Source organism: Spermophilus citellus (genome assembly GCF_964194105.1).
Source record: "Spermophilus citellus genome assembly, chromosome: 13".
NCBI classification, from domain to species: Eukaryota; Metazoa; Chordata; class Mammalia; order Rodentia; family Sciuridae; genus Spermophilus; species Spermophilus citellus.
The window spans coordinates 76646039-76670044 of NC_138193.1; the positions used below are offsets into that span (position 1 = coordinate 76646039).

General features: G+C 34.2%; 1 protein-coding gene across 1 annotated transcript in view; it reads right to left on the reverse strand.

The window, feature by feature from the left end:
* GTF2A1L (general transcription factor IIA subunit 1 like) overlaps window positions 1-24006 on the reverse strand; it is an 83995-nt gene that overhangs the window by 21061 nt on the left and 38928 nt on the right. Inside the window, exons 8-9 of the mRNA XM_081264468.1 lie at window positions 4457-4714; window positions 3720-3809 (exon numbers count right to left, since the gene is read on the reverse strand). Coding sequence (XP_081120594.1) covers window positions 3720-3809; window positions 4457-4714 — 348 coding nt within the window. The remainder of the gene's footprint in view (window positions 1-3719; window positions 3810-4456; window positions 4715-24006) is intronic.

A 24006-nucleotide genomic window follows, 5' to 3' on the forward strand; every position in this document is an offset into this window, starting at 1 on the left:
TCAAGTAGGATTCATTCCTGGGATGCAAGGATGGTTCAATATACGGAAATCAATAAATGCTATTCACCACATCAATAGACTTAAAGACAAGAACCACATGATCATCTCGATGGATGCAGAAAAAGCATTTGACAAAGTACAGCATCCCTTTATGTTCAAAACACTAGAAAAACTAGGGATAACAGGAACTTACCTCAACATTGTAAAAGCTGTATATGCTAAACCTCAGGCTAGCATCATCCTAAACGGAGAAAAACTGAAGGCATTTCCTCTAAAATCTGGAACAAGACAGGGATGCCCTCTATCACCACTTCTATTCAATTTAGTTCTCGAAGTACTAGCCAGAGCAATTAGACAGACAAAAGAAATTAAAGGCATAAAAATAGGAAAAGAAGAAATTAAACTATCGCTATTTGCGGATGACATGATAATATACTTAACAGACCCAAAAGAGTCTACAAAGAAGCTGCTAGAGTTAATAAATGAATTCAGCAAAGTGGCAGGGTATAAAATCAACACGCATAAATCAAAGGCATTCCTGTATATCAGCAACAAAACCTCTGAAATGGAAATAAGGAAAACCACTCCATTCACAATATCCTCAAAGAAAATAAGATACTTGGGAATCAACCTAACAAAAGAGGTGAAAGATTTATACAATGAAAACTACAGAACCATAAAGAGAGAGATAGAAGAAGATCTCAGAAGATGGAAAAATGTACCCTGTTCATGGATAGGCAGAACTAACATCATCAAAATGGCGATATTACCCAAACTTCTCTACAGGTTTAATGCGATGCCAATCAAAATCCCAATGGCATTTCTTGTAGAAATAGACAAAGCAATCATGAAATTCATATGGAAAAACAAAAGACCCAGAATAGCAAAAGCAATTCTAAGCAGGAAGTGTGAATCTGGAGGCATAGCGATACCAGAGGTCAAACTGTACTACAAAGCAATAGTAACAAAAACAGCATGGTACTGGTACCAAAACAGGCGGGTAGACCAATGGTACAGAATAGAAGACACAGAGACTAATCCACAAAGTTACAACTATCTTATATTTGATAAAGGGGCTAAAAGCATGCAATGGAGGAAGGATAGCATTTTCAACAAATGGTGCTGGGAAAATTGGAAATCCATATGCAACAAAATGAAATTGAATCCCTTTCTCTCGCCATCCACAAAAATTAACTCAAAATGGATCAGGGAGCTAGGTATCAAATCAGAGACACTGCGTCTGATAGAAGAAAAAGTTGGCTACGATCTACAAATTGTGGGGTCAGGCTCCAAATTCCTTAATAGGACACCCATAGCCCAAGAGTTAACAACAAGAATAAACAAATGGGACTTACTTAAACTAAAAAGTTTTTTCTCAGCAAGAGAAACAATAAAAGAGGTAAATAGAGAGCCTACATCCTGGGAACAAATCTTTACCCCCCACACCTCCGATAGAGCCCTAATATCCAGAATGTACAAAGAACTCAAAAAATTAAACAATAAGATAACAAATAACCCAATTAACAAATGGGCCAAGGACCTCAACAGACACTTCTCAGAGGAGGACATACAATCAATCAACAAGTACATGAAAAAATGCTCACCATCTCTAGCAATCAGAGAAATGCAAATCAAAACCACCCTAAGATACCATCTCACTCCAGTAAGATTGGCAGCCATTATGAAGTCAAACAACAACAAGTGATGGCGGGGATGTGGGGAAAAGGGTACACTTGTACACTGCTGGTGGGACTGCAAAATGGTGAGGCCAATTTGGAAAGCAGTATGGAGATTCCTGGGAAAGCTGGGAATGGAACCACCATTTGACCCAGCTATCGCACTTCTCGGACTATTCCCTGAGGACCTTAAAAGAGCGCACTATAGGGATACGGCTGCATCAATGATTATAGCGGCACAATTCACAATAGCTAGACTGTGGAACCAACCTAGATGCCCTTCAATTGATGAATGGATAAAAAAAATGTGGCATCTATACACAATGGAGTATTATGCAGCACTAAGAAATGACAAAATCATAGAATTTGCAGGGAAATGGATGGCATTAGAGCAGATTATGCTAAGCGAAGCTAGCCAAGCCCTAAAAAACAAATGCCAAATGTCTGCTTTGATATAAAGAGAACAACTAAGAACAGAACAGGAAGAAAGAGCATGAGGAAAAGACTACAGTAAACAAAGACGAATGGGGGGAGAGAAATGGAGAGAGAAGGGAAAGCATATGGAAATGGTAGGAGACCTTCAAGGATACATAAAATTATAAGAGGTTATGAGGGGCAAGGGGGAGGGAAAAAAAAAAAGGGAGAGAATTGAACAACAGCAGGGGAGGTAGAGAGGGAAGATGGGAGGGGAGGGGAGGGGAGGGGGGATAGTAGGGGATAGGAAAGGTAGCAGAATACAACAGTCACTAATATGGCATTATGTAAAAATGTGAATATGTAACAGATGTGATTCTGCAATCTGTATTTGGGGTGAAAATGGGAGTTCAAAGCACAATTTGAGTCTAATGTATGAAAGATGATATATCATGAACTATGTAATGCGATAAATAATCAATAAAAAAAATTAAAAAAAAAAATAAAAAAATAAAAACACTGAACCATATACTAAACAGGTAAAATTTACAGTATACTAATGATATCTCAAGTTTTAAAAAACAGAAATATTCATGAATTAAGGACAAAAACTTACCATTCTGTTACATAAAAAAAAAAAACAGTTGTGATTGTTAAGAAAAACTGTTACTAACTTATTTCCTCAGCTTAAAACCTGATAGGCACCTTCATCTAACACAAAGTCCCACTGATTCTATCATAACCTCTAGCTTTTCTGTCTTTTTACTTAATCTTACTTTTACTTAATCTGAACTTCTATTACTTCATATCTATACTATCCCTGTTTTTCTTCCTATTAGCCTTTTCCAAATCATTAAACATAGCCAGTTTCTAAATTCAATCACAATTTTTTCAATAGCCTTTTCAAAAGGCTAATTTCTTCAAACCAAGTTTAGACTTCTCCACCTAGCATTCAGAATATTTCAACATGCTCCCTACTCTGTCTTCCAGTCCAACTTTATTCACTGTACATCCAATAAAAGAACACTTACCAGAGCCAAAGCTGTCTCTTCACTGTCCCTTGTACATACTACAACTATTCATTTCTTGGCCTTTCTCAGGATATTCTACTTTGAATGCCTACCCTCTATATTAACCTACATCCTATAAATCATTCAAAACCCATTTCAAAGCTCCATGTCATCCATGAAGGATTTGTGGAGAACTCAAACTGCAAATGATTTCTTGTATTTCCTAGCCACTTTTAGGACTCACAGTCTGCCACATATCTCATTTGATTTATGTAACACTCATCTTAGCATTTGGTTTACCTGTCACATATTTTAGCTTTTGGTTTGCCTGCCATCTTATTGTGTGTTATTCTATTATTCCCTAAGATATCCCTTGTTTCAATAAGACTGTCACCTCCTTAAGACAAGGACTATTGCTTTTTTTTTTTAGTACTTCAGCATCCATACAGCACAGTACTAGACCCAAAATGCACCATCAAAACTTGACAGAACTAAATAGCTGTTTTGCAATTCATTAAACAGTTAACTATAACTCACCATAATGTTTCCCATCATTCAAAAAATCTTCCTATTCCAAATGCAATTAATAAACTCAAAGTCCAAAAGGTGAATACAGTACCTTATCATACTGACAGACAATTACATTATCTGTGTCAAACAGGTCTGGCACATCCTGCTCACTAACATCATCTCCAGAATTTAAAGGATCCTAAAGATGAAAGATGATCACATTAAGAAATTTCATGATGCTTCAAATTTTTTAAAGATAGAGAAACATATAGAAATGGAGAGCTTAGAGAGACAGAATTATATTATACTTTAAAGTCAAACAGCTGAGTTTTAATCCCAGCTTGGCTACTTAATAATCATATGCCTGATCTTATGCAAGTTACTAAAACTCCCCATATCTCAATTTTCTCATTAATACAATAAGGATAGTAATAACTGGGACTATTAAATAAGGCAGATAAGATTTAGTGTTATATGATATATATGTAAATCTACCACAACTGATACCTAATACCTATGTACTCCTTAATTACCATATTCCACCCAGATGTGTACTTATTAGAATTAGAACAGATACTATATACTTCTACGCAGGCTACCTTCTTAACCTCCACTTCCATCCCCTAAACCTTCCACTACCTCTAATAAAGAGCAACAAATACATAAGACAATTCCTAAACACTTATTACTAATCTAAATTACAGTTTAAGTCCCAACATACAAATAAGTCTCATTTTAAAGCGCAAAAACACAGGAAATATTGTAATTGATCTTGGTTCCCAAGTATACTGAAGCACAAATGTTGTAAGTTAATAAAGAAAGTCTGAGCTCAAAAGTGATCCTCACCTCTTCCACAACATCTATTTGAGCATCTTCATCATCACTACTGTTTGCAGGTGAATCTTCATTTGATATACTGCCAGCTTCTTCAAGCACCTTTAGATCTCCTGCATCAATAATCCCTATAAATTCATTCTCATTTACATCCCTTATACTTTCTATTTCTTCATTGGAAGATGTATCACCAGTCCCATCTATTTGAATTATTTCATTAATATCATCATCAGATACCTGAGTGTTTAAATCCATCTGAGAATTAGAATTCTAAAAAGAGAAAGAAATAAAGTTCTTCAAGTCAAATATGATGTATAAAACAATGCGTCAGAATTTTAACTTACTTTGGCAAGTATTCTACAAGTGGTCACTTAAAATATATTTCTGCCTGGTCATAGTGGTGCACACCTGTATTCCAGTGACTCAAGAGGCTGAGGCAGGTGGATCACAGGTTCAAGACCAGCCTCAGCAACTCAGTGAGGCCCTAATCAATTTAGTGAGAGCCTAACTCAAATTTAAAAACTTAAAAGGGCTGGGGATGTAGCTCAGTGGTAAAAATATCTCTGGGTTCAATCATATTTCTGCTTTATAAAATGACTCTCCCTCCAGATTTGAATTCCAGAATACCTCTAGCATTTCTATATAACATATATGTACATGTAACATAAGAATAGTTTTTTTAAATTATAAATTAAACCTATTTATAATCATACATAAGCAACAAATGAATTCACTTTCATATAATATTTACCAGTTTTTATTAACATATTACCTTAAATTAACATAGTACCTATTGGCTTTCAATTATTATACTTGATTCTAAACAATTACTGAAGTAGAAAACAAATGACAGCATGTTTAATACATAACTAAAAATACAAAGGATTATACCAATGAAGTAAGTTGAACACAGAAGAATAAATATCACATTATTCCACTTAATATGAGATACCTAGAATAGGCTAAAGCCAGCAAATTCAAAAAGATAAAAAGGTTACTAGGCCTAGGAGGAAGTAAATTATAATTTAACAAAAAGAGTTTGTTTGAGATGATGAAAGTGTTCTAGAAATGGATAGTTATGATGGTTGTACAATGTTGTGAATGTACTTAATACCACTGAATTATACACTTAAATATGGCAAAGTTTATGTTATATATATTTTTACTACAACTACAAAGATTTTAAATTAGAAAAAATGTAAAGGAAATTTAGTAATCACCTATGCTCACATAGCTACTCTTTTTATCACTACCTTCACCTATCAGAGCTAACAGATAAGCATTTGTAAAATATTTTATAGGCATTTTCTCACTTAACCTAATTGCAACACACACTGAGAGATGAAATACGTGCCAAGATCCAAAAGCTAGAAAGGTGTGCAATGGAGTTAAATCCCAAATTTGATTGTAGAGAACTGCCCTACATGTTGCTCTCCTGTTGGTTTGTCATAGACAGAATAGAGACCAACCAAATTTCAAGCTAAGGACAGGGGCTATTTCATATGCTTATAAGCACCACAGAACTTAACCTTTTTGATGACTTCAGAGATCTCATGAAAACTTGGTGAAAGTTCCAGGTGCTACCATGGAGTTTAGAGCACTGCTGGTTGTTTTGGAAACAAACACAAGTAGATGCACATATTGCAAATATAATAGGTTACTTTAACTCAAAGGATGGGGTACAGAAGTGGAGCTCAAGAACATGTAAAGCTTGGCTCTCAGCACCCAAATGGTCAGCCTCAGAAGTCTTGGAAACCTATAAGGTCACTGAAGCTAAAGAAGGCTCCCAACAGAGCTCAAGAGGCTTTACTAAGTTTCAAATAAATGGGTTTTCTTTCTACCCCTACAGGTGATACTATGGGCAATATCTCAATGCACCTTCTTAAGATATATCTTTATTATCTTGAGTGGATGAATGTCCTTCTGGGACTCATACCCATAAGAATATTCCCTACAATGAATCTCTCAAAGAACCCCCAACAAATAATCTCACATATAAAAAATAAGATTAAAAAACTGGGGTTTTGGCTCAGTGGTAGAGTGCTTGTCTAGCATGTGTGAAGTACTGGGTTCGAATATCAGTACTGTATATAAATAAATAAATAAATAAAATAAAGGTCCAAAAATAAAACACGTAATTAACTAGTTTGCACTGAAAAAAGATCTTCACAGATGGAATAAGGACTATCATACTTATGCAAAAGTGAATGGCTATGTGCTCAAAAATGAAAATAAATCCAAATTATACAAATAATTTTTATTGTATACAAAAATAATATAGAAAATTCTTGGGGATTCCACTGCTGCCTATGATGTAAAAGCTAAAAAAATTTCCACCAAAACACTAACAATAAGAAAAAGCTAGAGACTCGGAAGATGGCGGCGAATGGAGTGCATCAACGCTGTGTCCGCGTCACTGCACAGGTGAATGACGAGTTAGAACAGCCAAAAGCTATCTTGTTAGGAATTTCCAGTAAATTTGGGGTACACCGAAACCTAGAGGAAGGATTTCCATCACCCAAGGATGGGTTACCAGGGCTCCACCGCGAGTGATTTCTCCGCCCGGAGATTCAAGCTGCTTATTCAGCGGCTCGCCCCGCTGCTAGAGACTGCGGCGCGTGCCAGAAACGGCGAGCTAGCAATGCAGCAACGCGCTGCTGATTCTGCGGACTCCTGCCGGCTGTGCCCTCACTCTGCTCCAGGCTGAATTCTGGGTTTGAGACGGGGAAGGAAGCGGTCCAGTTCTGTCCTCCACACCAGTCAGATCACCGAGGAAGCCAGCGGCCACCATCTTGGAGAGCTGACGTCACCATCGCCAGTTTTCGACTGATTGCAGCTCACTCAGCGATAGAACAAGTCTGTGACATTTAGTTCATCTCCCATACAGCGGGGAAATCTCATAAAATCTCTCCCCGGCTTTCCGGGGACGTGATTAACAGATTGAGCTTGAGTAGAGGCGTGGGGGAAAGGTAAAGGCACCGACCTCCAACTCCTCCCTCCCACCAGCAGCTAAAAGGAAACCTGTTTCACCAGCTCTAGGAGGAGGGGCTAGCAGAGGGAATCAAAACAATAAGGTGCCGGTTCCCAAAAGCCGCACTCCACGTCCAGGAAACTGCAGGCACAGAGTGTAGTTTGAACTGCTGAGAGGTATCACACTGGGGAAGGCCTGGCTGACAGGAGAAGCCAGGGGACTAGAAACCAGGAATAAACCTAAGCTAACAGGTTTTGAGAGACACCAGTGGGGGGAGGAGGGAGCTGCCTCACACGGATTGTTTCCTACAGCCAGAGGGCAAAATCTTGGCTCAGAAGGCACAGCACCACCTACTGGAAGCTAAGAAAATAGAAGCCTAACAGTGTCCCTTTTTTCTTTTAATTTTATTTAAACTTTTTTTTAGTCTTAATTTTTTTTCTTTTCTACAATTATACTATTATTTTTTAAATGTAATTTTTATTTTACCGCATTTTATTATTATTATTTTAATTATCATTTCCTTTTATTTTCTATTCTTTTCTCTTTCTTTCCTCTCTCCCTCTCTCTTTCTTGGTTTGCTTCCTTACCTTTTCCCCATCTTTTCTCTTAAGCATAACCACCAGATTACGTACAACTTACTAAATGCAAATAGATTAATACTACGAATCGGTCCATAGTCCACCTAAGCCCTTAACTACCCCCAAGTACTCCTGTCTATTCTCTTGTTAACATCCACCTGCATTTGAGTAACCCTACAAAGGAGCTAACATATACTAACCTCCATACCATCAAAGCGCCCGAACTCAACATAAAATCCTAAGTTCAAACCTCAATTCTATACATGCCATCAAATTCTATAGGCCTCTAATGAAACTAATGAATTCACCTTAAATCACAATTAAATCCAACGTCTCTAAACATTGTCTCCCAACACAAAGGAGAGATATTGGAACTATAAAAACCAAAACAAATTTAAAGAAGAAAACAGAAACACAGCAGTCAAACAAAGTTGGAAAGCAACGTGAGCACCATGAAAAAACAAGGGAAAAAAGGATTACAAAAAATGCAGGACAACTTAAATTCACAGGAGAACCTAGAGGCTTCAGAAAAATGGACAGAGAAAGAACTCAAGGCATACCTAACTCAGATGGAACAGAATCTTAGAGAAGACATTAGACAGCAAGTCCAAACAATGAAAGTATACTTTGAAAATGAATTAAATAGGCAAATTCAAATGGCAAAGAATGAGCTATACCAGGAAATAGAGATTTAAAAAAAAAATCAAACAGTAATCCTAGAAATGCAGGAAACCATAAACCAAATTAAAAACTCAAACGAGAATATTACAAATAGAATAGATCAAATAGAAGTCAGAACATCAGATAATGAAGACAAAGTGTATCAACTTGAAAAGAAAATAGTCAACACAGAAAGGATACTAAGAAATCACCAGCAATCTATCCAAGAGATATGAGATGTTATAAAAAAAACAAACTTGAGAGTCATTGGGATAGAAGAAGGTATAGAGATTCAAACTAAAGGAATGAACAATCTATTGAATGAAATAATCCTAGAAAACTTCCCAGATATGAAAGATGGAATGGATTGCCAAACCCTGGAAGCCTACAGGACCCCAAACATACAAAACCGTAATAGACCAACTCCAAGACACATAATTATGAAGATATCCAACATACAGAACAAGGAGAGAATATTAAAAGCTACAAGAGAAAGAAGGCAGATTACATTCAGGGGTAAACCAATTAGATTAACGGCTGATTTTTTATCACAGACGTTGAAAGCAAGAAGATCATGGAACAACGTATTTCAAACGCTGAAAAATAATGGATTGCAACCAAGAATACTGTACCAAGCAAAATTAAGCTTCAGCTTTGACAATGAAATTAAAATATTTCACGATAAACAAAAATTAAAGGAGTTCGCAGCCAGAAAACCAGCACTGCAAGGCATTTTGAGCAAAACACTACAAGAAGAGGAATTGAAAAACAGCACCCAAAACTAACATTGGGAGGTAACTCAGTAAAGGGAAGAACAAAAAATATAACCAAAAAGGAAAAACTAGCCATATTAAAATAAATAAATAAATAAATAAGCATGACTGAAAGTACAAACAGTATATCAATAGTAACTTTAAAAGTTAATAGCTTAAATTCACCAATCAAGAGACAAAGGCTAGTAACCTGGATTAAAAAAAACAAATCCAACAATATGCTGCCTTCAGGAGACTCATATGATAGGGAAAGACATACACAGGTTGAAAGTAAAAAGCTGGGAAAAATCATACCACTCACATGGTCCTCGGAAGCAAGCAGGAGTGGCCATACTCATATCAAATAAAATCAACTTCAAACCTAAGTTAATCAAAAGAGATAAAGAAGGCCACTATATACTGTTAAAAGGAACCATCCACCAACAAGACATAACAATTATAAATATGTATGCACCAAACAATGGCGCTGCAACATTCATAAAACAAACTCTCCTCAAGTTCAAGAGTCAAATAGACCACAACACAATAATTATCGGTGACTTCAACACAACTCTCTCACCATTGGACAGATCCACCAGACAAAAGCTGAATAAAGAAACTATAGAACTCAATAACACAATTAATAACCTAGACTTAACCGACATATACAGAATATATCAACCATCATCAAGTGGATACACGTTCTTCTCAGCAGCACATGGATCCTTCTCAAAGATAGATCATATATTATGCCATAGAGCAACTCTTGGTAAATATAAAGGTGTGAAGATAATACCATGCATCTTATCTGATCATAATGGAAAGAAACTGGATATCAATGATAAAAGAAGGAAGAAAAAATCCTGCATCACCTGGAAAATGAACAATATGTTACTGAATGATCAATGGGTTACAGAAGACATAAAGGAGGAAATTAAAAAATTCTTAGAGATAAATGAAAATACAGACACAACATATCGGAATCTATGGGACACAATGTAAGCAGTTTTAAGAGGGAAATTCATTGCCTGGAGTTCATTCCTCAATAAAAGAAAAAACCAACAAATAAATGAACTCAAACTTCATCTCAAAACCCTAGAAAAGGAAGAGCAAAACAACAGCAAATGTAGTAGAAGGCAAGAAGGCAAGAAATAATTAAAATCAGAGTGGAAATCAACGAAATTGAAACAAAAAAAAAACATTGAAAAAATTGATAAAACTAAAAGATGGTTCTTCGAAAAAATAAATAAGATCGACAGACCCTTAGCCATGCTAACAAAGAGAAGAAGAGAGAGAACTCAAATTACTAACATACGGGATGAAAAAGGCAATATCACAACAGACACTACAGAAATACAGAAGATAATTAGAAATTATTTTGAAACCCTATATTCCAATAAAATACAAGGTAGTGAAGATATCAATAAATTTCTGAAGTCATATGATTTGCCCAGATTGAGTCAGGAAGATACACACAATTTAAACAGACCAATAACAAAGAAGGAAATAGAAGAAGCCATCAAAAGGCTACCAACCAAGAAAAGCCCTGGACCAGATGGATATACAGCAGAGTTTTACAAAACCTTCAAAGAAGAATTCATACCAATACTTTTCAAGTTATTTCAAGAAATAGAAAAACAAGGAGATCTTCCAAATTCATTCTATGAGGCCAACATCACCCTGATTCCGAAAACAGACAAAGACACTTCAAAGAAAGAAAACTACAGACCAATATCTCTAATGAACATAGATGCAAAAATTCTCAATAAAATCCTGGCGAATCGAATACAAAAGCATATAAAAAAAATAGTGCACCATGATCAAGTAGGATTCATCCCTGGGATGCAAGGCTGGTTCAATATACGGAAATCAATAAATGTTATTCACCACATCAATAGACTTAAAGATAAGAACCACATTATCATCTCGATAGATGCAGAAAAAGCATTTGACAAAGTTCAACATCCCTTTATGTTCAAAATACTAGAAAAACTAGGGATTACAGGAGCTTACCTCAACATCGTAAAAGCTATATATGCTAAACTTCAGGCTAGCATTATTCTGAATGGAGAAAAACTGAAGGCATTCCCTCTAAAATCTGGAACAAGACAGGGATGCCCTCTCTCACCACTTCTATTCAACATAGTTCTTGAAATACTAGCCAGAGCAATTAGACAGACAAAAGAAATTAAAGGCATAAAAATAGGAAAAGAAGAACTTAAATTATCACTATTTGCGGATGATATGATACTATATCTAACAGACCCAAAAGGGTCTACAAAGAAACTACTAGAGTTAATAAATGAATTCAGCAAAGTGTCAGGATATAAAATCAACACACATAAATCAAAGGTATTCCTGTATATCAGTGACAAATCGTCTGAAATGGAAATGAGGACAACCACATCATTCACAATATCCTCAAAAAAATAAAATAAAATACTTGGGAATCAACCTAACAAAAGAGGTGAAAGATTTATACAATGAAAACTACAGAAACCTAAAGAGAGAAATAGAAGAAGACCTTAGAAGATGGAAAAATATACCCTGTTCATGGATAGGAAGAACTAACATCATCAAAATGGCGATATTACCCAAAGTTCTCTATAGGTTTAATGCAATGCCAATCAAAATCCCAACGGCATATCTTGTAGAAATTGACAAAGCAATCATGAAATTCATATGGAAAAACAAAAGACCCAGAATAGCAAAAGCAATTCTAACCAGGAAGTGTGAGTCAGGCGGTATAGCAATACCAGATTTCAAACTATACTACAGAGCAAAAGTAACAAAAACAGCATGGTACTGGTACCAAAACAGGTGGGTGGATCAATGGTACAGAATAGAGGACACAGAGACCAATCCACAAAATTACAACTTTCTTATATTTGATAAAGGGGCTAAAAGCATGCAATGGAGGAAGGATAATATCTTCAACAAATGGTGCTGGGAAAACTGGAAATCCGTATGCAACAAAATGAAACTGAATCCCTTTCTCTCGCCATGCACAAAAGTTAACTCAAAATGAATCAAAGAGCTTGATATCAAATCAGAGACTCTGCACCTGATAGAAGAAAAAGTTGGCTCCGATCTACATATTGTTGGGTCAGGCTCCAAATTCCTTAATAGGACACCCATAGCACAAGAGTTAATAACTAGAATCAACAAATGGGACTTACTTAAACTAAAAAGTTTTTTCTCAGCAAGAGAAACAATAAGAGAGGTAAATAGGGAGCCTACATCCTGGGAACAAATTTTTACTCCTCACACTTCAGATAGAGCCCTAATATCCAGAGTATACAAAGAACTCAAAAAATTAAACAATAAGATAACAAATAACCCAATCAACAAATGGGCCAAGGACCTGAACAGACACTTCTCAGAGGAAGACATACAATCAATCAACAAGTACATGAAAAAATGCTCACCATCTCTAGCAGTCAGAGAAATGCAAATCAAAACCACCCTAAGATACCATCTCACTCCAGTAAGACTGGCAGCCATTATGAAGTCAAACAACAACAAGTGCTGGGGAAAAGGGTACTCTTGTACATTGCTGGTGGGACTGCAAATTGGTGCAGCCAATTTGGAAAGCAGTATGGAGATTCCTGGGAAAGCTGGGAACGGAACCACCATTTGACCCAGCTATTGCCCTTCTCGGACTATTCCCTGAAGACCTTAAAAGAGCGTACTACAGGGATACTGCCACATCCTTGTTCATAGCAGCACAATTCACAATAGCTAGACTGTGGAACCAACCCAGATGCCCTTCAATAGATGAATGGATTTAAAAAATGTGGCATTTATACACAATGGAGTACTACACAGCACTAAAAAATGACAAAATCATGGAATTTGCAGGGAAATGGATGGCACTAGAGCAGATTATGCTAAGTGAAGCTAGCCAATCCCTAAAAAACAAATGCCAAATATCTTCTTTGATATAATGAGAGCAACTAAGAACAAAGCAGGGAGGAAGAACAGGAGGAAAAGACTAACATTAAACAGAGACATGAGGTGGGAGGGAAAGGGAGAGAAAAGGGAAATTGCATGGAAATGGAAGGAGACCCTCATTGTTACACAAAATTACATATAAGAGGTTGTGAGGGGAATGGGGAAAAAAAACAAGGAGAGAAATGAACTGTAGTAGATGTGGTAGAGAGAGAAGATGAGAGAGGAGGGGAGGGGGGATAATAGAGGATAGGAAAGGTAGCAGAATACAACAAGCACTAATATGGCATCATGTAAAAATGTGGATGTGTAACCAATGTGATTCTGCAATCTGTAATTGGGGTAAAAATGGGAGTTCATAACCCACTTAAATCTAATGTATTAAATATGATATGTCAAGAGCTTTGTAATGTTTTGAACAACCAATAAAAAAATGGTTAAAAAAAAAGAAAAAGCTAGAGAAACGTGTCACAGTAGATTGGGTAGAAAGAGGTGATGGGAGGGGAGGGGAGGAGAGGGGGGATAAGAAGGGCAGCACAATACAATAGACACTAGTATGGCCCTATGTATAAACGTGGCTGTATAACCAATGTGATCCTGCAATCTGTACTCGTGGAAAAATAAAATTATGTACCCCATTTGAATCAAATGTATGATATGTCAAGATCATTGTAATGTTTTGAACAACTAATTAAAAAAAATAATAAATGGGGCATTGTCAAAAAAAACCCACAAAATTTAGGAAAGTCTTTGTAAGTAGTATATCGTACTGAAATAATGAATTTAAACCTGGGCACTCCTAAAGCATCATGAAAATAAAGAGATTGATAACATTAAAAAAATAAAAAGCTAAATAAACTATAATATCACATTTTTCCTTTAATCCATCTTAGAATCCATCCTGAGGTCACAGGGCATTCAAGAAATCCGATTTTCAAGGATAACCAGACCTTGGAAAACAGAACATACAGATATCTCTCTCTGTGAGAATAGTAATACCCACTTCTAAGTATGAATATTATTTAACTTTTTTTAAGTAGCCTCTCATTTTCTAAACAAGATGTCTGACATTTAATAAAAAATAAGAAACAAAAAAGCAATGGAAACCAACCATCAAACAGAAAAGCAATCAAGAGAATCAGACCCAGAGATATAAGAATCATCAGACTATCATGAAAAAATATGAATAACATATCTGAACAAATCTGGAGAATTTCAGCAAGAGAATCTATAAGAGTCAAATAAAAATTCTAAAAATAAAAACATAATAGAGCAAAATTTTCATCTGAAGGAATCATCAGATATGACATAGCCAAGGAAATAATCAAAACACACAAGAAAAAAGAAAGTGAAAGAACACACAGAAAACAACTGCAAAGTAGCTTAATAGCTATATTAAATAGAAATGGTTAAAACATACCAATTAGAAAACAGAAATTATCAGACTGCATTAAGTTAGCCAGACCCAACCATTTGGATCATTTTAAATTTGAAACTGGGAGGAGTGGCTATGAATAGAAAAAATATGTATGATGTAAACACTAATTAAAATAAAACTAAAATCTTTACATTAATATCAGAAAAAAGTGAACTTCAGAACAAGGATTATTATCAGAGATAAATAAGAACGATTATATAATGATAAAGGGTTCAATTCAAGAAGAAAACATTAATCTTAAATATTTACATACCTGTCAATATATATAACCTCAAAACTCCATGAATCTAAAATTGCTTGGGCTGGGGATATAGCTCAGTGGTACAGCATATGCACTTAGCATGCGCTAAGGCCCTAAAAGTTCAATCCCTAGAGTGTATGTGTGCATGCACACAAACACACACAACCATTATTGGAAGTTGGAAAATATAGATAAATCCACATTATCTTTAGAGAAATCAAAATTCCTATCTCAGAAATTAAAAGTAAACAGAAATTCAGTAAAGACATAGAATACAATGGAATCAATACACATGACCCAATTGACATGTATAGACTATTCCATCCAAAAATAGCAAAATTGCTTCTTTTTAAGAGCACACAGAATGTTCTCAAAGACAGACCACATTCTGAGCCATATAACAAACCTTGACAAATTTAAAACATACAATGTATGTCCTGACAAAGAAATTAATCTAGAAATAAATAACAGAAAGATACCTAGAAAAAACAAATATTAAAAAATTTAAAATAATAATCCCAAACATGTATGGGTCAAAGAGTAAATCACAAGGGGAATTAGAACTTAATTTATTTGAATTTAAATTAAAATAAAACAAAAACTTGTGAGATGTAAACTATGTCTACAGGTAAAAGCATAGTATTAAATGATTATAAAAGAAGAAAGTCCCGATCCAATGTGGTGGTACTTGCCTATAATACTGGCAATTTGGAAAGCTGAGACAAGAGCATCAAAAGTTCAAGGCCAGCCTCAGCAAAAAAAGAGGTTGTGGGTAGGGATGTAGCTCAATGATAAAGGGACCCTGAGTGGAAAAGAAGGAAGGAGAAGTAACAAAGAATGATAAGACAAAGAAGGAGAAAGAGAAGAGGAGGGGAAAGAAGAAGAGGGGGAGGAAGGAAAAGAGAAGGAGGTTTTAAATCAATGTTTTAATATTCCATGTAAGAAACTACAAAAATAAGACCAAGTTAAATTCAATGCAAACCAAAGGAAATAAAAATAGAGAAACAAAGAACATAAAAAAATAGAGAAAAATCAACAATACCAAATGTTCATTCTTTGAAAAAGAAATTGAAAAATCTTGTACAAACAAGTGAGTCAGCATGAGAGAGAATTCAAAATTAGAAATTACAGAAAAGATGTTACCATAGGTCCTAAAATATTAAAATGATAAGGAAATATTATGAACTTTCTTATAATAAATTTTATGACTTAAATGAAGTGGATAAATTCCTTAAAAACTACCAAAGTTTAAGGAACTAAGTTAAAAGAGAAAAAAAAAAGCAGATGACCTAAATAGACATTTCAAAAATTTAATTCAGAGTTAAAATTCTTTCCCACAAAGAAAAAGTCTGGATCCAGATGACTACAAACTCTTGCAGAAAACAGAAGAGGTACAGATATTTTTCAACTTATTTTATGAAACTAGTACTATTAACCTGATGTAGTAGTACAAAGAAAAAAATAAAGACCAATATTCTTTATGAACATAGAGGCAAAAATCCTCAATAAAATTTTAGCAAGGGGCTGGGGATGTGGCTCAAGCGGTAGCGCGCTCGCCTGGCATGCATGTGGCCCGGGTTCGATCCTCAGCACCACATACAAACAAAGATGTTGTGTCCGCTGAAAACTAAAAAAAAAAAAAAAAAAAAAAAAAAAAAAAAAAAAAAAAAAAAAAAAAAAATTTAGCAAATTGAATCTAGCAATATATTAAAAGGATAACACAACCTGACTAAAGGAAATAATTTGGGGAGTGCATTTCATAGTTGAACATCTGATAATCAATCAATGTGCTTTACCATATCAAATGATGAATGAAGGGAAACATTTGGTTTCAATGGATGTGGCAAAAACATTTTAAAAATTCAACAATTCATGATAAAAACTCTCAGAAAACTTAGGTTAAAGTCATCTACAAAAAAAAATTTACAGCCAACACAATACTTGATAATGAAAGATTGAATGCTCTCCCTTTAAGAATAAGATATCTGCTCTCACCATTCTTATTTAATTTTGCACTGGATATCTTGATGCAATAAGTCAGTGGGGGAATTACTGACTGGGAAGGAATAAAAACTATTCCTATTAACAAGAAAAAAATAATTGTCTATATAAAATAATTCCAATGTATGTACAAAATAGCAACTAAAACCTATCAAGATGACAAAAACTATACATCTATATAATAGCAACAATTAGAAATTGAAATTTAAAAAACACTTTCATTTCAAGCAGCAAGAGAAATCAATTTTTCCACATACTAAGGACCCTTAAAAAGAGTTTTAGCACATTTTTCAGAATAACAATGAAGATCAGAAGGCAGTAGGATGATATAATTAAAGGGCTTAAAATGAGAAAAGGAGTTGAGTTGAATCTCTCTCCCCTACTATAAAACCCTATTACAATGGTCCATATACCTATTGCCATGACCCACCTTTAATAAAATCTGCCTTGCCATTTTAAATGAGGGAGAAATTAGAACATTCCCAGATAAAAGCTGAAGGAATTAATTACAATGAGACCTTCCCTGTAAGACACATTAAAAGGAGTCCTTTAAATTTAAAGGATGTTAGATAATAACTCTGGTGACACAAAATAAAGAATTCTTCAGGAAAGGAAAATTACATGGAAAAATACATAAACTAGTATTATCACAATTTAGTTGGTTATTATTTTATTCTTCTCTAGGAATTAAAAAACAAAAGCATAAAATTATGTCTATTATTAGGGGTATATAACATAAATACACAATCTGTGAAAACAGTAGGAGACAGTAGAATGGTAAAGGAATAAACTTTTGTGTGTGTGTTCTTTTTTAATTTTTTTTTTTAGTTATAGTTGGACACAATACCTTTATCTTATTTATTTTTATGTGGTGCTGAGGATCAAACTCAGTGCCTCGCACGTGCTAGGCAAGCGCTCTACCACTGAGCTACAACCCCAACCCCTTGTGTGTGATTAATCTTAAATTGATATCAGATAAAAATAATTATAATGTTAAGATATTATATGTAATATCCCTAGTAACCAAAGAAAATAACTATAGAATGTTCACAAAGGAAATGAGAAAGAAATAAAAATATATCATTATAAAATTATCAATAAAACACAGAAGAAAACAATATAGAAGATAATGAGGGACAAAAAAGTTCAGACATGAAGAAAATAAATAACAAAATGGCAATTTTCCAATTATTTAAAATGTAAACTGAGTAAACTCCCCGTATTAGTCTATTTTGTGTTGCTCTAATACCTAGGGCTTAGTACTTTTTAAAGAAAAAGGTTTATTTGTTCACAGTTCTCGAGGTTCAAGAACTTGCAGTCAGCATCTACTCAACTCTGGTGAGGAACTCAAAGCAGATGGCCCAATTCCTTAAAGGTTATACTATTTCAGCACCTCCATATTGGAGACCAAGCCCCTAGTACATGAACCTCTAGGGGATAACCCATATCTAAATTACAGCATTCCCCAATCAAAAGACATGGGCCGGAAGAATGGACAAAAAGCAGGATCCAATTATATGCTGTCTACAAGGACTCACTTTAGATCTAAGGACATGCATATGTTGAAACTGAAAGGATGTAAAACTGAAGTCCATGCAAACAGTAACCCAAAGAGAGTTGTGGGGCTATGTTACTATCAGACAAAACAGACTTTAAGTCAAAAACTATTACAAAAAAAAAAAATACACAGTGATAAAAGAATCAGTTTACCAGAAAGATGTAACAATAAACACAAGTTCACCAAACACCAGAGCAGATAAATATATACAACATTCAAAGAATTAAAAGCAGAAATAGTTCTATAGTACTAGGAGATTTCAATACCCTACTTAAAATAATGAACAGATGAATCACAAAAAAAGATCAATAAGAAAATAAAGAATTTAACAACATCAATCAATAGGACTTAATGGACATATAAATAACTTTTTATGCAACAAAGTCAGAATACAAATTTTTTTCTTTCTTTTTTTTTTAAATAATGGGGATTGAACCTGGGGGTGCCATTGAGCCACATCCCCAGTACTTTTTGTTATTTTTTATTTTGAGACAGAGTCTCACTAAATTGCCTTGCTAAATTGCTGAGGCTGGCCTCAAACTTGCAATCCTCCTACCTCCATCTCCCAAGTCACTGGGAATACAGGCATATACCACCACGCATAGCAGAATACAAATTTTTCTGAAGTATATAAATAATATCCTCCAAGATTAAATATGCTAGGATATTAAACAAGTCTTTAAAAATGTTTTAAGTTAAACTTATGCTAAGCATCTTTTCTCATCAAATGGGATAAAACTAAAATGGAAATATTAGAATTATATTTAATATAGTAATAAAAATTATACAAATAGATTTTTAATAAATAGTAAAAATTAATAACTAGAAAATGATGTAATAAAAAATGGAAAATCCACAAATTATGAAAAATATATATATATTAAAAAAATAGTAGGTCAAAGAAGAAATCACAAGGGAAATTTATAAAATAGTTTGAGGCAAATAAAAATGAAAACACATATATCAAAATTTATGGGATGTAAGCAGTGCTAAGAGGGAAATTTACTATAAATGCTTACATTTCAAAAGACCAATCTCAAAACTGACAAGTAAAGGAAGAGGACCCAGGAGAAGGAGTAGCAAAGGGGAAAGGGAGGTAGTAGGGAACTAAATTGATCAAATTATGTTTAATGCATGTCACAATCAATCCCACTATTACAATGCACCAATAAAATTTTTGAAAATATAAAAAAATGAATCTCAAATTCGCAACCCAACTTTACACTCTAAGAAACTAGGGATAAAAAGAATAAATCAAACTCAAAAACCAGAAGAAGAAAGAAATAATTATTAGAGATAAACAAAATAGAAAATCAACAAAAACTATGAGTTAGTTCTTCAAAAAGATCAAGACATAGACAAATCTTTACAGCTAGACTGAAGACAACTCAAACATTTAAAATCATTATAAAACAGGGAACACCACTACCAATCTTACAGAGATAAAAGAAAGAGAGAGAGAGAGAGAGAGAGAAAAACACTTTGAGAGACTACTATGAGCACTTGTATTCCCCAAAATTTGAAAACTTAGATGAAATGGACAAATTTCTAGAAACACACAACCTACCAAGGTTGAAGAGGCCCATTAACTATTAAAGATATTCAATTAATAATTTTTAAAAAATCTCCAAAACAAGAGGGCTTCACTAAAGAACTGTACCAAATATTTCAAGAATTAAAACCAATACTCCCCAAACTCTATCAAAAATTGAAAAGAAAGGAATATCTCCAAACTCATTTTATAAGGCCAGCATCACGTGGATATCAAAACCTGACAAAAACATTACAAGAAAACTACAGGTAATAATTGACTTAAAAAAAAAAAAAGCTTGAAAGATGAGGAAAAAAGCAAAAATGCCTGCTTTCACCACTTCTACTCAGCACAGTATCAGAAATACTATCTAGGACAATTTAATAAGAAAAACAAATAAAAGAAATACTTTTATATGTAGAAAACCCTAAAGACTTCACAAAAGAAGAAGAAACAGAATAAATGAATTAGGTTATAAAAACCAATACACAAAAATCAGTTGCTTATCTATGTACTCTGAAAACCTAAAAAGGAAATTTAAAAAACAATTCTATTTATACTAGCATCAAAAAGAATAAAACCCTTTTTTTGATAAAGAATTTTTTATTTTTTTAATTGATTTTTTAAAATAAATGACACCGAATGGATTACAATTCTTATTACACATATACACACAATTTTTCATATCTCTGGTTGTATATAAGTATGTTGACACCAATTTGTGTCTTCATACATGTACTTTGGATAATGATGTCCATCACATTCCACCGTCCTTGCTAACCCTCTGCCCCCTCCCTTCCCCTCCCACCCCTCTGTCCTATCTAGAGTTTGTCTATTCCTCCCATGCTCCCCCTCCCTACCCCACGATGAATCAGCCTCCTTATATCAGAAAAAACACCCGGTATTTGTTTTTTGGGGATTGCCTAACTTCACTTAGCATTATCTTCTCCAAAAAAAATGTGTGTGTGTGTGTGTGTATGTGTGTGTGTGTATTTTTTTTTTTTTTTAATTTAGAGACAGGGTCTCACTGAGTTACCTAGGGCCTTGCCTAGTTGCTGAGGCTGACTTTGAACTGATGATCCCCCTGCCTCTGCTTTCTGAGCCACTGACATTATAGGCATGTGTCATGTAACTACAAAATTTGAGAAGAAAACATGACTATGCTGGGGGTGTAGCATAGTCAGTGGTAGAGTGCCTGCTTGCCTAGTATGTGCAAAGCCCTGGGATAGATCCCCCAGCACTGTAAAAAAAAAAAAAAAAAAAAAAAAAAAGGCGGGAAAGACAAAAATCTTGAAATCTTTGCAACTTTCAGTTACATATACATGAAGCAGAATTCAAAAGAAAAGCTTAATTGGACTTGATCAAAATCCCAAACTTCTCTCCAAAAGACTGTGTTCAATGGCAAGAACCTAAAGCAATTATAACCCTCCTACATTGCTGGCAGAAATGCAAAATTCCACCCAAACACTGGTGTTGGATATATAGCCACTTAGGAAATGAGTTTGACAGTTTGTTATAAATTATTATATGACCTAGCAGTCCCACTCCTCAGTATTTACTCAAAAGGAACGTATACATACATACACACACACACACACACACTATATATATATATATATATATTTTTTTTTTTCAGGAACTTCATTCACAGATGCCAAAAACTGGAAACAACCCAAATATGCAACTGGTAAATAAACTATGGTACATTCATATAATGGAATATACTGATACATTCAACAACATATATGAATCTCAAGTGCATTATTCTAAAACTACATATTACATACCTTCAACAGTTTGACATTCTGAAAAAGTTAAAGCTCTACCAAAAGAAAACAGATCAATGAGTGACTACCAGGGACTAGGAGTAGGTAGGAGGGTATTGACTATAAAGGAACATGAGGGAACTCTTTGAGGTGATGGAAATGTTTTCTTATCTCAGCTGAGGTAGTTTTATATAACTGCATATATTTGTCAAAATTCATACTATACACCTAAAACTGACAAAACTCAAAAATGAAAATTTTATCATTTACTATATGTCAAAAAATCTGACTTTTTGCCAATACTTCAAAAATCTGCTTTTTAGAAAAAAAAATATTATAAGGTTAGTCCTAAGCCTAAACCACATGTTGAAATTGGCTTTTCATTTTAATAGCATCAAGTACTGAAAACTTTAAATCATGAAATCTTTTGTTGCAAAATGACTCAGAGCTCCCTTGGTACTGTGCCAGATGAGTATAAGCTTACTGAGGAATATTAAAGATTCCAGAACTCTTTCAACTGAATTCACATAACATCATCTTATTTTTCTCAAATTAATGAGGTTCTCTTTACCCTGGGAAAGTAAGAGTACAAATCTGAATTTAATTTCAGTAACTGAAAAAGAATTTTGTCATTCTCAATTTCTTTCTTCAGAAGCACTTCCAACATGCACTGCAAAGTTCAGACTACACATATGATTATATGAATCCAGTGTCCTTTGAGGTTGTAATTTGACCCAAATAGTGAATAGTTTTATAACATCATCAATAATGGATGCTGCAGGACCATGAATAGGAAGATTTACATCTTTCATATAGCCAAACATCCCCCACACTGATCATCAATAAATTCCTCCAGGTAAAACTATATAAGGAGGCTTTTGTTCCCTCTCAAAAATAGTAAACATCTCCCCAAGGATTAAGTCAGGGCTTTAAGCATTGTCCTTTGAAATATCAGGAAAAAAAATCTTCATGAAGAAAAATTTAACATTTTGCACACATTTTTAATAAACGTATTGGAAAAGATAATAATTCAAAACCTTGTTTCTAAAGTACTGGAGTTTTATGTCAGCAGACAAGATTTTTTTTTTTTTTTTTTTTAGAATTACTGGCTATATCTTAGCACTAATGAATGCCACGTGCCAAAATAGACAACAATGCTTGCTTTACTAAAACTACAAAACTATGTATTGCCAAGCATCTCAGGTGCTATATTAGTGTACAGAATATCAAATTTTGCAAAGCAAAAATCCCTTTTTATTATTGCAATGATTTCAGGTTCCAACTTCCCCCCCCCCCAAAAAAGGGGTTCTCAGCAAAGTAATTCTTTAATGATGTCAACATGCAAATATAATGAAAATCAAATGCTAGCTGCCCTAAGCAGCACTGGTATTTTTATCCTGTTGAATGTTAAAGGAAAGTTACTGCTGATTCTTCTATGAATTCTAGCCAAATGTAAAATTAAAAAAAAAAAATGTCTACAGTTCTAATGCAAATGATGTAATCTGACTGCTTCAATTCTCTTTCTCTGCTCTAAAACAAACCAGCTCAGTAATGTTCAAGATTCTCAGTTTCACCAAAGTATCTTTAATTATTTGTTGCTTCTGTGTCTGGGTATTACAATAATCAAATAAATAGGATTCCTTAAAATAAAGCTTCATTTACCTAATCCAGCTTCCAACCTTTTCCATTTACGCTTTCTTCTAATTAAAAAACCATATTTTTCCAGTGGCTAGTAAGGACTGACAAAACTTCATACACATAAGGTGAGAATAAATACAAAACAAGAGAAACATAAGGTATAATAATTTTTTACCCATTTTTAACCTAAATTATGCTGAATTCAGTGTTCTGTAATCATGACAGGTGATTTAATTCAGCTATCTATCATAATATAGTGACAATGATGATTATATATTATCTGACCATGTAAACAGCATCCCACATTATTCCACTCTCATTTGGCAGGAAATACACCTTAACATATTTTGACAAATACAAAAAAATTTTTAATCCCCAGTATTATACACACACAAAAAAAAAAGAAAAGAGCTAGGAAACAGAATCACTTCCATTTGGTGTTTCAAAGTACTAGGCATGAAAGGAAAAGTAAATAAG